Source organism: Mobula birostris, unplaced genomic scaffold, assembly GCF_030028105.1.
Source record: "Mobula birostris isolate sMobBir1 unplaced genomic scaffold, sMobBir1.hap1 H_1, whole genome shotgun sequence".
NCBI lineage: Eukaryota > Metazoa > Chordata > Chondrichthyes > Myliobatiformes > Myliobatidae > Mobula > Mobula birostris.
Window position 1 is genome coordinate 935,837 of NW_027274040.1, and position 15,693 is coordinate 951,529.

Here is a 15,693-nt window from a genome sequence, read left to right on the forward strand (position 1 = left end):
ATTGGCAAAACAAAGGATGAGCAGGGACAAATATCGACACACATTCTGGCAAAAATGGGTGAGATTTGACAGGTTAAACTCTCCTTTAAGATCATCTTTAAACAAACCGGCTTTGGGGCATAAGACGATGATAAACATCACGCCAACTCTATGCGTTGAATATACAACCTTATTTTTTTACAGACCACAATTCAGATCAGATCAGGTTCATTTACCAATCGGAGGTGCACTGAAACAGACAGTGAAACATGCCACTTGTGTTAACAGACAACACAACCGAAGAGTGCTGGGGGGCAGCACGTTCCGGTGACAACGTAGCGTGCCCACGATGTTCAGCACAGCAACACAAGCAACAAAACACGGCAAATTTGGAGTATTCTGTGCAGTTTCGGTCGCCTACAAACGTACAAGAAAGTCGTAAGTAAGGGTGAAACAATACAGAGAAAATTTACAAGGATGCTGCTGGGTCTGGGAGATAGATTGGAGGAGTTACAAGGATTGGCTCAATAGGTCAGGAATTTATTCCTTGGAATGCGGAAGAATGAGAGGTACACAAAATTATGAGGGGTAGAGATAGGGTAAAAGCAAGCTGGCTTTTTCTACTGAGGTTAGGAGGGAGTGCGGCGAAAGGTCACAGGTTAAAGGTGAAAGCTGAAAAGTTTAATGGGAACCTGAAGGGAAGCCTCTTCACCCAGAGGGTGGTAAGAGTGTGGAACGAGCTGCCAGCACAAGTGGTGCCTGCCAGCTCGATTTCAATGTTTAAGAGAAGTTTGCATAGGTACATTGATGGTGGGAAGTATGAAGAGCTATTGTCCCAGTGCAGCCAATGGGACTAGGCTGTTTAAATGGTTCAGCATGGACTAGGTGGGCCAAAGAGCCTGTTTCTGTGCTGTACTTTTCTATGACTCTGTAAAGCTCCTTTCCCACTCTGCCACTCACCCATCCACTCATACATTCAGACAGGTCTCCAGTCCTTAGCCCCGAAACCTTATGTTTCTATCCTGCACCCCAGATAAAACAACCCTCTAGAAATCGTGGATGCATTGGTAATTATTTTCCAATGTTCTATAGATTCAGGATCAGTTCCTGAGGACTGGAGGGTAGCTAATGTTATCCCACTTTTTAAGAAAGGAGGGAGAGAGAAAACAGGGAATTATAGACCAGTTAGCCTGACATCAGTGCTGGGGAAGATGCTGGAGTCAATTATAAAGGATGAAATAGTAGCACATTTGGATAGCAGTAACAGGATCGGTCCAAGTCAGCATGGATTTATGAAGGGGAAATCATGCTTGACTATTCTTCTGGAATTTTTTGAGGATGTAACTATGAAAATGGACAAGGGAGAGCCAGTGGATGTAGTGTACCTGGACTTACAGAAAGCCTTTGATAAAGTCCCACATAGAAGATTAGTGGGCAAAATTAGAGCACATGGTATTGGGGGTAGGGTACTGACAGGGATAGAAAATTGGTTGGCAGACAGGAAACAAAGAGTAGGGATAAATGGGTCCCTTTCAGAATGGCAGGTGGTGACTAGTGGGGTACCGCAAGGTTTGGTGCTGGGACCGCAGTTATTTACAACATACATTAATGATTTAGATGAAGGGATTAAAATTAACATTAGCAAATTTGCAGATGACACAAAGCTGGGTGGCAGTGTGAAATGTGCGGAGGATGTTGAGATAATGCAGGATGACTTGGACAGGTTGGGGGTGTGGGCAGATGCAGTTTAATGTGGATGAATGTGAGGTTATCCACTTTGGTGGCAAGAACTGGAAGGCAGATTACTATCTGAATGGTGTCAAGTTAGGAAAAGGGGAAGTATAACAAGATCTAGGTGTTCTTGTTCATCAGTCACTGAAAGTAAGCATGCAGGTACAGCAGGCAGTGAAGAAAGCTAATGGCATGTTGGCCTTCGTAACAAGGGGAGTTGAGTATAGGAGCAAAGAGGTCCTTCTGGAGTTGTACAGGGCCCTGGTGAGACCACACCTGGAGTATTGTGTACAGCTTTGGTCTCCAAATTTGAGGAAGTACATCCTTGCTATTGAGGGAGTGCAGCGGAGGTTCACGCGGTTAATTCCTGGGATGCTGGGACTGTCATATGCTGAAAGATTGGAGCCACTGGGCATTTAGAAGGATGACAGGGGATCTGATTGAAACATATAAGATTATTAAGGGATTGGACACGCTAGAGGCAGGAAACATGTTTCCGATGTTGGGGGAGTCCAGAACCAGGGGTCACAATTTGAGAATAAGGGGTAGACCATTTAGAACGGAGTTGACAAAAAACTTTTTCACCCAGAGAGTTGTGGATCTGTGGAATGCTCTGCCTCAGAAGGCAGTGGAGGCCAATTCTCTGGATGCTTTCAAGAAAGAGCTAGATAGAGCTCGAAATGATAGCAGAGTCAAGGGATATGGGGAGAAGGCAGGAATGGGGTACTGATTGTGGATGATCAGCCATGATCACAGTGAATGGCGGTGCTGGCTCAAAGGGCCGAATAGCCTACTCCTGCACCTATTGGCTATTGTCTATAACCCAAACTTGTCCAACCTTTATAAACTTTCCTCATCCTCCTGCACTCCAGATAAAATAACCCAATTGCAGAGGAGAAGATGACAGCGCGACACAGCGTGCAGCGGCCACTCCAGTGATGAATATCTGTTATCTGTCAAGTAGGGTGCCGTGAAAAATTCTGATTTGATGGAGGCAGACGTGAGAACACGGAGGAACATCTGGTGAAACTTCTAAAATGCCTGTTTCGCTGCCTCTGCCACTGTGTGATCCGAAATCTCCAGAGGGGAAGGCCCCGAATCCTCGGCTTTGCTCGTTGCTCGGCGGCCGGGGCGGGGTCGAAGCACTCGGCAGAGATGGTGCTCAGTGTCGGAGGGCTGGTCAGAGGCTCGAAGTTTGCGGACGGACTCAGAGTCGGCTGTGGTCGGGTGCTTCCAGGATGCTGCATCAGCAAGTTTGCAACGCTGGAGGCTCATGGTAGGGAAAGTCTCTCCCTTCTACTGTCTGCGTGAGATGTTGGGGCTATTGGGACTTCGAGACTTTTTTTTTTAACCATGCCCATGGTCTGCTCTTCATCAAATTACGGTATTCCTTTGCACTGTTATAACTATATGTTATAATTATGTGGTTTGTGTCCCTTTTAGTCTTGGTCTGTCCTGTGTTTCTGTGATATTCTACTAGAGGAACATTGAATCATTTCTAAATGACAATAAATGTGGACTGAGTGTCCTCATAATCTAATCTTGTCCAACGTTTATAAACTTCCCTCGGGCTCCTGCACTCCCAAGAAAAAAATCCCAATCTTGTCCAACGTCAATGTAGAGACAAAAGAGATTTATACTCTCTCAGTCCAGCAGCCTCCTGGCCAACCTTTTCTGCATCCTCTCTCAAGTGAGTCTCAGACCAAAGGGCACAGCCTCAAAATAGAGACGCGTCCATTTTCAACAGATACGAGAAAGAATTTCTCAGCTAGTGGTCGACGGATCCCTTGGTTATCGGTAGGGGTCAATGGCATAAAACAGGTTGGTAACTCCCGAGCTACAGCTAGAGTGGTGAATCCGTGGAGTTTGTTGCCACAGACAGCTGTGGAGGTCAAGCCCCTGTCTATGGTCTAGTTACCCGTCCTCAAAATCCAATCAAATGTCTCCACGCCTGTCTAAGTCAGTCCCTGGACCACTTTCTCCCCTAGAGGAGAATCGTGGGAGAGTTCAAGACCTCAGAGTACAAGGACGTCCCCTTAGAACAGGGATGAGGAGGAATTTCTTTAGCCAGAAGGTGGTGAACATGTGGAATTCATTGCCACAGATGACTGTGGAGGACAAACCACTGGTGGAGGCTGATAAGTTCTTGATTAGTCAGAGTGTCAAAGTTTTTCGGGAGAAGGCTGGAGAGTGGGTTTGGGAGGGATAATAGATCAGCCATGATGGAATGCGGAGCGGACTCGATGAGCCAAATGGCCTAATTCTGCACCTGTGTCTTATGGTCCTGCAGTCTTAGCCTCCATATCCTTCCTGCAATAGGGTGACCAGACTGCAACAACACTCCAAATGGAGGCTGACTGAAGCTTTATGCAGCTGTGAAATGTCGTCTTTACTCAGGTACTGAGTGTACAACCAAGAAGGCAAAGACTTCTGTACACCCTCTTGACCACCCTACCTATCTGCATGGCCATTTGCAAGGAGTTATGAACTTGGACCCCTAGCTTTCCTTTCTACATCAAAGATCCATTCCCTCTGTACCTTGTTCAGCTCTCCTTCACTCACTGCTTTTAGTCAGGAGACACGGCTGAATTATATTTGCTGCTGATTGCAGAGACTTATTTTAAATTAACTCTCTTTTGTTGCTGTCAATTTAACTGGAGGCCACAAGTCCCACCGAGCCATCTCTTTGCCCAACAAGTCTCACCACGCCATCCCTTTGCCTAATAAGTCCCACCACCCCCTTCCTTTGCCCAACAAGTCTCACCACACCATCTCTTTGCCTAAAAAGTCCAACCACCCCCTCCCTTTGCCTAACAAGTCCAACCACCCCCTCCCTTTGCCTAACAAGTCCAACCACCCCCTCTCTTTGCCTAACAAGTCCCACCACCCCCTTCCTTTGCCTAACAAGTCCCACCACCCCCTTCCTTTGCCTAACAAGTCCAACCACCCCCTCCCTTTGCCTAACAAGTCTCACCACCCCCTCCCTTTGCCTAACAAGTCTCACCACACCATCCCTTTGCCTAACAAGTCTCACCACGCCATCCCTTTGCCTAACAAGTCCCACCACCCCCTTCCTTTGCCTAACAAGTCCAACCACCCCATGCCTTTGCCTAACAAGTCCAACCACCCCCTCCCTTTGCCTAACAAGTCCAACCACCCCCTCCCTTTGCCTAACAAGTCCCACCACCCCCTCCCTTTGCCTAACAAGTCCAACCACCCCCTCTCTTTGCCTAACAAGTCCCACCACCCCATTCCATAGAAACATAGAAAATAGGTGCAGGAGTAGGCCATTCGGCCCTTCGAGCCTGCACCGCCATTCAGTATGATCATGGCTGATCATCCAACTCAGAACCCTGCACCAGCCTTCTCTCCATACCCCCTGATCCCCATAGCCACAAGAGCCATATCTAACTCCCTCTTAAATATAGCCAATGAACTGGCCTCAACTGTTTCCTGTGGCAGGGAATTCCACAGATTCACCACTCTCTGTGTGAAGAAGTTTTTCCTAATCTCGGTCCTAAAAGGCTTCCCCTTTATCCTCATACTGTGACCCCTTGTTCTGGACTTCCCCAACATCGGGAACAATCTTCCTGCATCTAGCCTGTCCAATCCCTTTAGGATTTTATACGTTTCAATCAGATCCCCCCTCAATCTTCTAAATTCCAACGAGTACAAGCCCAGTTCATCCAGTCTTTCTTCATATGAAAGTCCTGCCATCCCAGGAATCAATCTGGTGAACCTTCTTTGTACTCCCTCTATGGCAAGGATGTCTTTCCTCAGATTAGGGGACCAAAACTGCACACAATACTCCAGGTGTGGTCTCACCAAGGACTTGTACAACTGCAGTAGTACCTCCCTGCTCCTGTACTCAAATCCTCTTGCTATGAATGCCAGCATACCATTCGCCTTTTTCACTGCCTGCTGTACCTGCATGCCCACTTTCAATGACTGGTGTATAATGACACCCAGGTCTCATTGCACCTCCCCTTTTCCTAATCGGCCACCATTCAGATAATAAACTGTTTTCCTGTTTTTGCCACCAAAGTGGATAACTTCACATTTATCCACATTAAATTGCATCTGCCATGAATTTGCCACTCACTTAACCTATCCAAGTCACCCTGCATCCTCTTAGCATCCTCCTCACAGCTAACACTGCTGCCCAGCTTCGTGTCATCTGCAAACTTGGAGATGCTGCATTTAATTCCCTCATCCAAGTCATTAATATATATTGTAAACAACTGGGGTCCCAGCACTGAGCCTTGCGGTACCCCACTAGTCACCCCTGCCATTCTGAAAAGGTCCCGTTTATTCCCACTCTTTGCTTCCTGTCTGCTAACCAATTCTCTATCCACATCAATACCTTACGCCCAATACCGTGTGCTTTAAGTTTGCACACTAATCCCCTGTGTGGGACCTTGTCAAAAGCCTTTTGAAAATCCAAATATACCACATCCACTGGTTCTCCCCTATCCACTCTACTAGTTACACCCTCAAAAAATTCTGTGAGATTCGTCAGACATGATTTTCCTTTCACAAATCCATGCTGACTTTGTCCGATGATTTCACCGCTTTCCAAATGTGCTGTTATCACATCTTTGATAACTGACTCTAGCATTTTCCTCACCACCGATGTTAGGCTAACTGGTCTATAATTCCCCGGTTTCTCTCTCTCTCCTTTTTCAAAAAGTGGAGTTACATTAGCCACCCTCCAATCCTCAGGAACTAGTCCAGAATCTAAAGAGTTTTGAAAAATTATCACTAATGCATCCACTATTTCTTGGGCTACTTCCTTAAGCACTCTAGGATGCAGACCATCTGGCCCTGGGGATTTATCTGCCTTCAATCCCTTCAATTTACCTAACACCACTTCCCTACTAACATATATTTCGCTCAGTTCCTCCATCTCACTGGACCCTCTGTCCCCTACTATTTCCGGAAGATTATTTATGTCCCCCTTAGTGAAGACAGAACCAAAGTAATTATTCAGTTGGCCTGCCATGTCCTTGCTCCCCATAATCAATTTACCTGTTTCTGTCTGTAGGGGACCTACATTTGTCTTAACCAATCTTTTTCTTTTCACATATCTATAAAAGCTTTTACAGTCAGTTTTTATGTTCCCTGCCAGTTTTCTCTCATAATCTTTTTCCCCTTCCTAATTAAGTCCTTTGTCCTCCTCTGCTGAACTCTGAATTTCTCCCAGTCCTCAGGTGAGCCACTTTTTCTGGCTAATTTGTATGCTTCTTCTTTGGAATTGATACTATCCCTAATTTTCCTTGTCAGCCACGGGTGCACTGCCTTCCTTGATTTATTCTTTTGCCAAACTGGGATGAACAATTGTTGTAGTTCATCCATGCGATCTTTAAATGCTTGCCATTGCATATCCATCGTCAACCATTTAAGTGTCATTTGCCAGTCTATCTTAGCTAATTCACGTCTCATACCTTCAAAGTTACCCTTCTTTAAGTTCAGAACCTTTGTTTCTGAATTAACTATGTCACTCTCCATCTTAATGAAGAATTCCACCATATTATAGTCACTCTTACCCAAGGGGCCTCTCATGACAAGATTGCTAATTAACCCTTCCTCATTGCTCAATTCCTTTGCCTAAAAAGTCCCACCACACCATCTCTTTGCCTAACAAGTCCCACTACACCATCTCTTTGCCTAACAAGTCCCACCTTGCCATCTCTTTTCCTAATTTGTTGACTATTGAATGAGCACTTGCCTTTGACACCATAATTTTTTAAGCAGGTGAGGGATGCAGTCATTATAATAATCATGGGGTACTTTTGCCTTTGGGCAATGATGGGAGATTGGTCAGCTATATCTTATACGCTGCATCCACATCCCTGGAGAGCTGTATGATACAGATGTGAGAGGGGAGGGGAGGCGGCAGTGGAGGGTGGAGTGGGAGAGAGGACTCAGAGGGGGGACTGGGAGGGGTGTTGGGGGGAGTGAAAGCGGGGATTGGGAGGTGTGTGTTGGAGGGCATGCATGGGGGATTGGGAGCAGGGGAGTGCAAGAGCAGAGTGGCAGGGGAGTGGGGGGAGTATTGGGAGAGAGTGGGTATGAGTGGGAAGAGGAAGCAACAGAGAAAGTGACAGGGAGAGTGGGAGGGGGTGAGGGTGGGTACATGGGAGGAGAGACTGGTAATGATCATTTAATATCTCTTTCCATTAGATGTTAACTTAATGGACCCTTGCAACTTGGGTGTATTTTCAACAAAGATTGCTAAGATGAGATATGTTGAGATTTGTTTTAAAACGTATCTCAACTTCAGACCAATGTGCATTAATGGAAGAGTTTATAGAAAGTCCATACCAGGCAAAATCCTCCCCACCATTGAGTACACTTAACTGCCACAAGAAAATAGCATCCAACATCCACATCTGTGCTCTCTGCTCATTGGACAAAGAGGTCCAAGCAGACTGGGGTCCCACACCATCAGGTTCAGGAACAGTAATTACCCCTCAACCATCAGCATGGATACCTTCACTCACCTCCACCCTCAACTCATTCTACAACCCTGTGGACTCTTTTTCAAGAACTCTGCAACTTGGCACAATCCGTCTTCTTTTGTGCATTGGTTGTTTGTCAGTCTTTGTTATTTATAGTCTTTCACAAATTCTATCGTACTTGCAAGAAAACAAATTTCAAGGTCATATCATATATGTACCTTGATAATAAATTTACTTTGAACTTTAACCTTTGATGTAATAAAGATGGAAAAGTGGTGCTAAGTGTCATTGACGCAGTTCAAAGTACATTTATTATCAAAGTAGGTATACGACATCCAATCTTGTGAATCGTCTCCTTACAGGCAGCCACAGAACAACGAAACATAAAAGAACCCATTAAAAAAGTGAAGACTGCCAGACACCCAATGGGCAGAAACAAAATTAAATTGTGCCAACAATAAAAGTAAGCAAATAACTTCCAGAACTGAAGTTGACAGAAGTGAGTGCACTGACACGAAGCCAGTCGTCACTGCAGCCAGTCCAGGAGCCTGTTCGTTGCAGGCCACGGCCTCAGTTCAGCGCACTGTTCAGTAAACCTTGCCGAGCAGCGAGTTGAATACCAGCCCGTTCGTCACCTCCTGACCTTTTCAATCTGGCCCGGCACTTAAATCGTCCAAATCTCAGGTCGTTCCTCACTCTCGGGACCCGGGCTTTGCCGGTTCGATGCACTCTCGGCTCTGTGCCTGAGACCACATATCACTGTATATTTCGATGTACTGTACATGTGACAAGTAAGGCTAATCTTTAATCTTTTCATAACTTATACACACACACACACACACACACTTTATGGTTCAGAGAGACCATACAGATTTTGCTTGCTTCCACTGTTTGCATGATTTGTGTTTTTTCCCTTTCTCCGCCCATTGGGTGTTGGCCTTTAGTTTTAATTGGGTTCTTTCGGATTTCTTCCTTTGCAACTGCTGACAAGCAAGGAGATCTCAGGGTTGTATAATTTACACATTCTTTGATAATAAATGTACTTTGAAAGTTTGAAACACACACACGCATGAACAGAGCCCCACTCCATTTCGAGGTGGTCTTTAAACTTACTCAGATGGTAAACGCCAGCTTTTTGGGAAGATGTTGTAATCTTCTGGGTATTGCCTTAGCATGCGATTTAAGTTCATGACCAGCAAATCCTTCATACAGATTTCGTTCATCCCAAGAAAGTAATTCATTTTCTGTGTGAGGAAAAGAATTATCAATCCATGCAGACGGTATACCAGTATGACGTGGCATACGTTCAGTGACCATTTTACTAGGTGCTCCTGCTCCTTAATATAAAATATCTCATCAGCCAACCATGTGGCAGAAACTCAATTAGTAAAAACATGCAGACATGGTCAAGAAGTTCAGTCATTGTTCAGACCAAACATCAGAATAGAGGGGGAAGAATTTGTGATCTCACTGGACCCTCTGTCCCCTACTATTTCTGGAAGATTATTTATGTCCTCCTTAGTGAAGACAGAACCAAAGTAATTATTCAATTGGTCCCCTATGTCCTTGCTCCCCATAATCAATTCACCTGTTTCTGTCTGTAGGGGACCTACATTTGTCTTTACCAGTGTTTTCCTTTTTACATACCTATAAAAGCTTTTACAGTCAGTTTTTATGTTCCCTGCCAGTTTTCTCTCATAATCTTTTTTCCCCTTCCTAATTAAACCCTTTGTCCTCCTCTGCTGAATTCTGAATTTCTCCCAGTCCTCAGGTGAGCCACTTTCTCTGGCTAATTTGTATGCTGCTTCTTTGGAATTGATACTATCCCTAATTTCTCTTGTCAGTCACGGGTGCACTACATTCCTTGATTTATTCTTTTGCCAAACTGGGATGAACAATTGTTGTAGTTCATCCATGCAACCTTTAAATGCTTGCTATTGCACATCCACCGTCAATCCTTTAAGTGTCATTTGCCAGTCTATCTTAGCTAATTCACGTCTCATACCTTCAAAGTTACCCCTCTTTAAGTTCAGAACCTTTGTTTCTGAATTAACTATGTCACTCTCCATCTTAATGAAGAATTCCACCATATTATGGTCACTCTTACCCAAAGGGCCTCTCACGACAAGATTGCTAATTAACCCTTCCTCATTGCTCAAAACCCAGTCCAGAATAGCCTGCTCTCTAGTTGGTTCCTCGACATGTTGGTTCAAAAAACCATCCCGCATACATTCCAAGAAATCCTCTTCCTCAGCACCTTTACCAATTTGGTTCACTCAATCTACATGTAGATTGAAGTCACCCATTATAACTGCTGTTCCTTTATTGCACACATTTCTAATTTCCTGTTCAATACCATCTCCGACCTCACTACTACTGTTAGGTGGCCTGTACACAACTCCCACCAGCGTCTTCTGCCCCTTAGTGTTACGCAGCTCTACCCATATCGATTCCACATCTTCCCGGCTTATGTCCTTCCTTTCTATTGCGTTAGTCTCTTCTTTAACCAGCAACGCCACCCCACCTCCCCTCCCTTTATGTCTATTCCTCCTGAATATTGAATATCCCTGAACGTTGAGCTCCCATCCTTGGTCACCCTGGAGCCATGTCTCTGTGATCCCAACTATATCATAATCATTAATAACAATCTGCACTTTCAATTCATCCACCTTATTATGAATGCTCCTTGCATTGACACACAAAGCCTTCAGGCGCTCTATTACAATTCTCTTAGCTCTTATACAATTATGTTGAAAAGTGGCCCTTTTTAATGCTTGCCCTGGATTTGTCGGCCTGCCACTTTTACTCCTCTCCTTAGTACTTTTTGCTTCTACCCTCACTTTACACCCCCCTGTCTCTCTGCACTGGTTCCCATCCCCCTGTTGTGAACTAACCACCTCACGCCTAGCCTCTTTAATTTGATTCCCACCTCCCAACCATTCTAGTTTAAAGTCACCTCAGTAGCCCTCGCTAATCTCCCTGCCAGGATATTGGTACCCCTAGGATTCAAGTGTAACCCGTCCTTTTTGTACAGGTCACGCCTGCGCCAAAAGAGGTCCCAATGATCCAAAAACTTGAATCCCTGCCCCCTGCTCCAATCCCTCAGCCACGCATTTATCCTCCACCTCATCGCATTTCTACTCTCACTGTCACGTGGCACAGGCAGTAATCCCGAGATTACTACCTTTGTGGTCCTTTTTCTCAACTCCCTTCCTAGCTCCCTATATTCTCCTTTCAGGACCTCATCCCTTTTCCTACCTATGTCATTGGTACCTATATGTACCACGACCTCTGGCTCCTCACCCTCCCACTTCAGGATATCTTGGACACGATCAGAAACATCCCGGACCCTGGCACCAGGGAGGCAGACTACCATCCGGGTCTCTGGACTGCGTCCACAGAATCGACTATCTGACCCCCTTACTATCGAGTCCCCTATCACAACTGCCCTCCTCTTCCTTGCCCTACCCTTCTGAGCTACAGGGCCAGACTCTGTGCCGGAGGCACGGCCACTGTCGCTTCCCCCGGGTAAGCTGTCCTCCCCAACAGTACTCAAACAGGAGTACCTATTGTTAAGGGGTACAGCGATCGGGGTACTCCCTATTACCTGACTCTTCCCCTTCCCCCTCCTAACCGTGACCCACTTGTCTGTCTCCCGTGGCCCTGGCGTGACCACCTGCCTGCAACTCCTCTCTATCAACTCCTCACTCTCCCTGACCAGACGAAGGTCATCGATACGGGTGTCTGTTGTGGACTGAGTGGGAAGTGGGGCAGGGAGAGGGGTATGAATCATGGTTGGGAAAATAGAAAGGGAGGGGGAGGCACCAGAGAGACATTCTGTAATGATTAATAAACCAATTTTTGGAATCAAGTGACCTTGCCTGGTGTCTCAGGGCTGGGTGTGTCTGCACCCCCCCACCCCTGGCACTCCTTCTCTGCCACCTGTCCCACACCCCTCCTGAGGTGCTCCACCCTCGCCATTCCCAAAATCCTTTGTTCCCGCCAGAGTTACAAACTCACTCTCTGCTCCACGATGACAAATACTGTACTGTATGCACATCATAACCATTATGTCGTATGACGTGAGCAATCACGGTCTCCTGACCATGATTGTTCTCAGCAAATGTTATCTACAGAAGTGGTTTGCCATCGCCTTCTTTTGGGTATTGTCTTTACACGATGGTAGGGATGGATTCTCAATATTCTTGGATTTCAGTGCTTTAAAAGGGATAGAGAGGGGGGAAAGGGGAGGAGGGGTGTCATTACTGGTCAGGGATACTATTACAGCTACAGAAAGGGTGTGTAATGTAGCAGGATCCTCTTTTGAGTCAGTATGGGTAGAAGTCAGGAACGAGAAGGGAGCAGTTACTCTATTGGGAGTATTCTATAGGCATCCTGGTATCAGCAGAAATACCGAGGAGCAGATTGGGAGGCAGATTTTGGAAAGGTGCAAAAATAACAGGGTTGTTGTCATGGGTGACTTTAACTTCCCTAATATTGATTGGCACCTGATCAGTTCCAATGGTTTAGACAGGGCAGAGATTGTTAAGTATGTCCAGCATAGATTCCTGTCACAATATGTTGACAGGCCGACTAGGGGGAATGCCATACTAGATCTAGTATTAGGTAACGAACCAGGTCAGTCACAGGTCTCTCAGTGGGTGAGCATCTGGAGGACAGTGACCACTGCTCCCTGGCCTTTGACATTATCATGGAAAAGGATAGAATCAGAGAGGACAGGAAAAATTTTAATTGGGGAAGGGCAAATTATGAGGCTATAAGGCTAGAACTTGCGGGTGTGAATTGGGATGATGTTTTTGCAGGGAAATGTATTATGGACATGTGGTCAATGTTTAGGGATCTCTTGCTGGATGTTAGGGATAAATTTGTCCCGGGGAGGAAGATAAAGAATGATCGGCTGAAGGAACCATGGGTGACAAGTGAGGTGGAAAATCTAGTCAGGTGGAAGAAGGCAGCATACATGGTCTAGGAAGCAAGGATATATTGAGGAATATAGGGTAGCAAGAAAGGAGCTTAAGAAGGGGCTGAGGAGAGCAAGAAGGGAACATGAGAAGGCCTTGGTGAGTAGGGTAAAGGAAAACCCAGGCATTCTTCAATTATGTGAAGAACAAAATGATGACAGGAATGAAGGTAGGACCGATTAGAGATAAAGGTGGGAAGATGTGCCTGGAGGTTGTGGAGGTGAGCGAGGTCCTCAATGAATACTTCTCTTCGGTAATCACCAATGAGAGGGAACTTGATGAAGGTGGGGACAATATGAGTTGCCTCACAGGTAGATAGGGTAGTTAAGAAAGCTTATGGGGTGTTAGCTTTCATAAGTCGAGGGACAGAGTTTAAGAGTTGCGAGGTAATGATGCAGCTCTATAAAACTCTGGTTAGGCCACACTTGGAGTACCGTGTCCAGTTCTGGTCACCTCACTTTAGGAAGGATGTGGAAGCATTGGAAAGGGTACAGAGGAGATTTAACAGGATGGGGCCTGGTTTAGGGAGTATGGATTATGATCAGAGATTAAGGGAGATAGGGCTTTACTCTTTGCAGAGAAGGAGGATGACAGGAGACATGATAGAGGTATACAAGATATTAAGAGGAATAGATAGAGTGGATAGCCAGCGCCTCGTCCCCAGGGCACCACTGCTCAGTACAAGAGGACATGGTTTTAAGGTAAGGGGTGTGAAGTTCAAGGGGGATATTAGAGGAAGGTTTTTTTATTCAGAGAGTGGTTGGTGTGTGGAATGCACTGCTTGAGTCAGTAATGAAGGCAGATACACTGGTGAAACTTAAGAGAGTGCTAGACAGGTATATGGAGGAATTTAAGGTGGTGGGGTTATATGGGAGGAAGGGTTTAAGGGTCGGCACAACATTGTGGGCCGAAGGGCCTGTACTGTGCTGTACTGTTCTATGTTCTATGGTTAACCCCCCCCACCAAACCATCGTCAATACTCTTCAGAGATTGTCTGCCTAGCATCAGTGGTTATATCACCAGGACTTTTGATCTGCACTTGCTGCTCATATGGCCATCCACCAGCTGCCCCCATGGCTTCGTGTGACCCTGATCAGTGGGGGGGGGGGGGTCTAACCAGGTGCTACACCTTGCCCAAGGCTGACATGCAGGCTAGCGGAGGGAAGGAATGCCATGTAACTACAGCATCAACATCATGAAATTTAAAAGCTGAGTGGAGCTTCACAATGGTGCAGGTTCTGGGGGTGGGGGCAGAATGGGAGCTTCTCATTGGCTCTTCCATGGGTCAATTACCTGGTACCGCTTTAGTGACATGGCTTTATCCCGTGACACGAAATTGTCCGACCAGTACAATGTCCATTGCTCCTCTTCGCCGACCTCTTTCAACCCAAGGAGTGCAGCTGCACGGCGAACTGCAAAAGAAACAATGCCAGTTCAGTCTGTGATTGTAGACTGGAGACCCATAGATTGCCGCCGTCGCAGGAGGGAGGGAGGGAGGAAGGAAGGAAGGTGGGGGACTGGAGAATGGAGAAACTCCAGAGCAACAAATGCAGGAATGGGGAGGGTCTTCATAAACACGAGAGGCTCTGCAGAAGCTGGAAACCCAGAACAACACATGCAAACTGTCGGAGGAACACAGCAGGTCAGGCAGCATCGAAGGTATTGAATACACAGTCGACGTTTCAAGCCGAGAACCCTGTTCCGTCCTCATGTAGGGTGCAGGTGAATCCGAGAGATTCTTACTCTCCAGACACTATTTTTCAGATTTCCTGCAAACTGCAAACTCATATTTCAAGGACATTTTACAACTCAAGTTCCCTGCTTTTCTTTAATACACAACTTGCATTCTTTTGCACATTGGTTGTTTGGCAATCTGCGTTTACGTGGAGTTTTTATTGTAAATTCCATTGTAGAAAGCATGGCAGCGCCTCTACTTCCTTGAGAGCGTGTGGAGATTCAGCGTGACCTCTAAAACTTTGACAAACATCTATAGATGTGTGGTGGAGAGTATATTGACAGGCTGCACCACAGTCTGGTTGGGAAGCACCAATGCCCTTGAACGGAAAATCCTACAAAAAGTTGTGGATGCTGCCCAGTCCATCACAGGTAAAGCACATCTACGTGAAACATTGTCACAGGAAGTTAGCATCCATCATCCGACTCCCTCCCTCATTGCTGCCAACAGGAAGGAGGTACAGAAGCCTCAGGACCCACACTACCAGGTTCAGGAACAGTTATTACCCCTCAACCATCAGGAAGGTGGTACAGAAGCCTCAGGACTCACACCACCAGGTTCAGGAACAGTTATTACCCCTCAACCATCAAGAAGGAGGTACAGAAGCCTCAGGACTCACACCACCAGGTTCAGGAACAGTTATTACCCCTCAACCATCAGGAAGGTGGTACAGAAGCCTCAGGACCCACACCACCAGGTTCAGGAACAGTTATTACCCCTCAACCATCAGGAAGGAGGTACAGGAGCTTCAGGACCCACACCACCAGGTTCAGGAACAGTTATTAGCCCTCAACCATCAAGAAGG

General features: G+C 46.1%; 1 protein-coding gene across 1 annotated transcript in view; it reads right to left on the minus strand.

Annotated features, from left to right (window-relative positions):
• Positions 1 to 15,693, minus strand: part of LOC140192260 (uncharacterized) — a 72,354-nt gene that overhangs the window by 48,747 nt on the left and 7,914 nt on the right. The window contains exons 2-3 of the mRNA XM_072249935.1: positions 14,447 to 14,565; positions 9,285 to 9,415 (exon numbers count right to left, since the gene is read on the minus strand). Of these exons, the coding sequence (XP_072106036.1) occupies positions 9,285 to 9,415; positions 14,447 to 14,467 (152 nt within the window). The 5' untranslated portion in view covers positions 14,468 to 14,565. The remainder of the gene's footprint in view (positions 1 to 9,284; positions 9,416 to 14,446; positions 14,566 to 15,693) is intronic.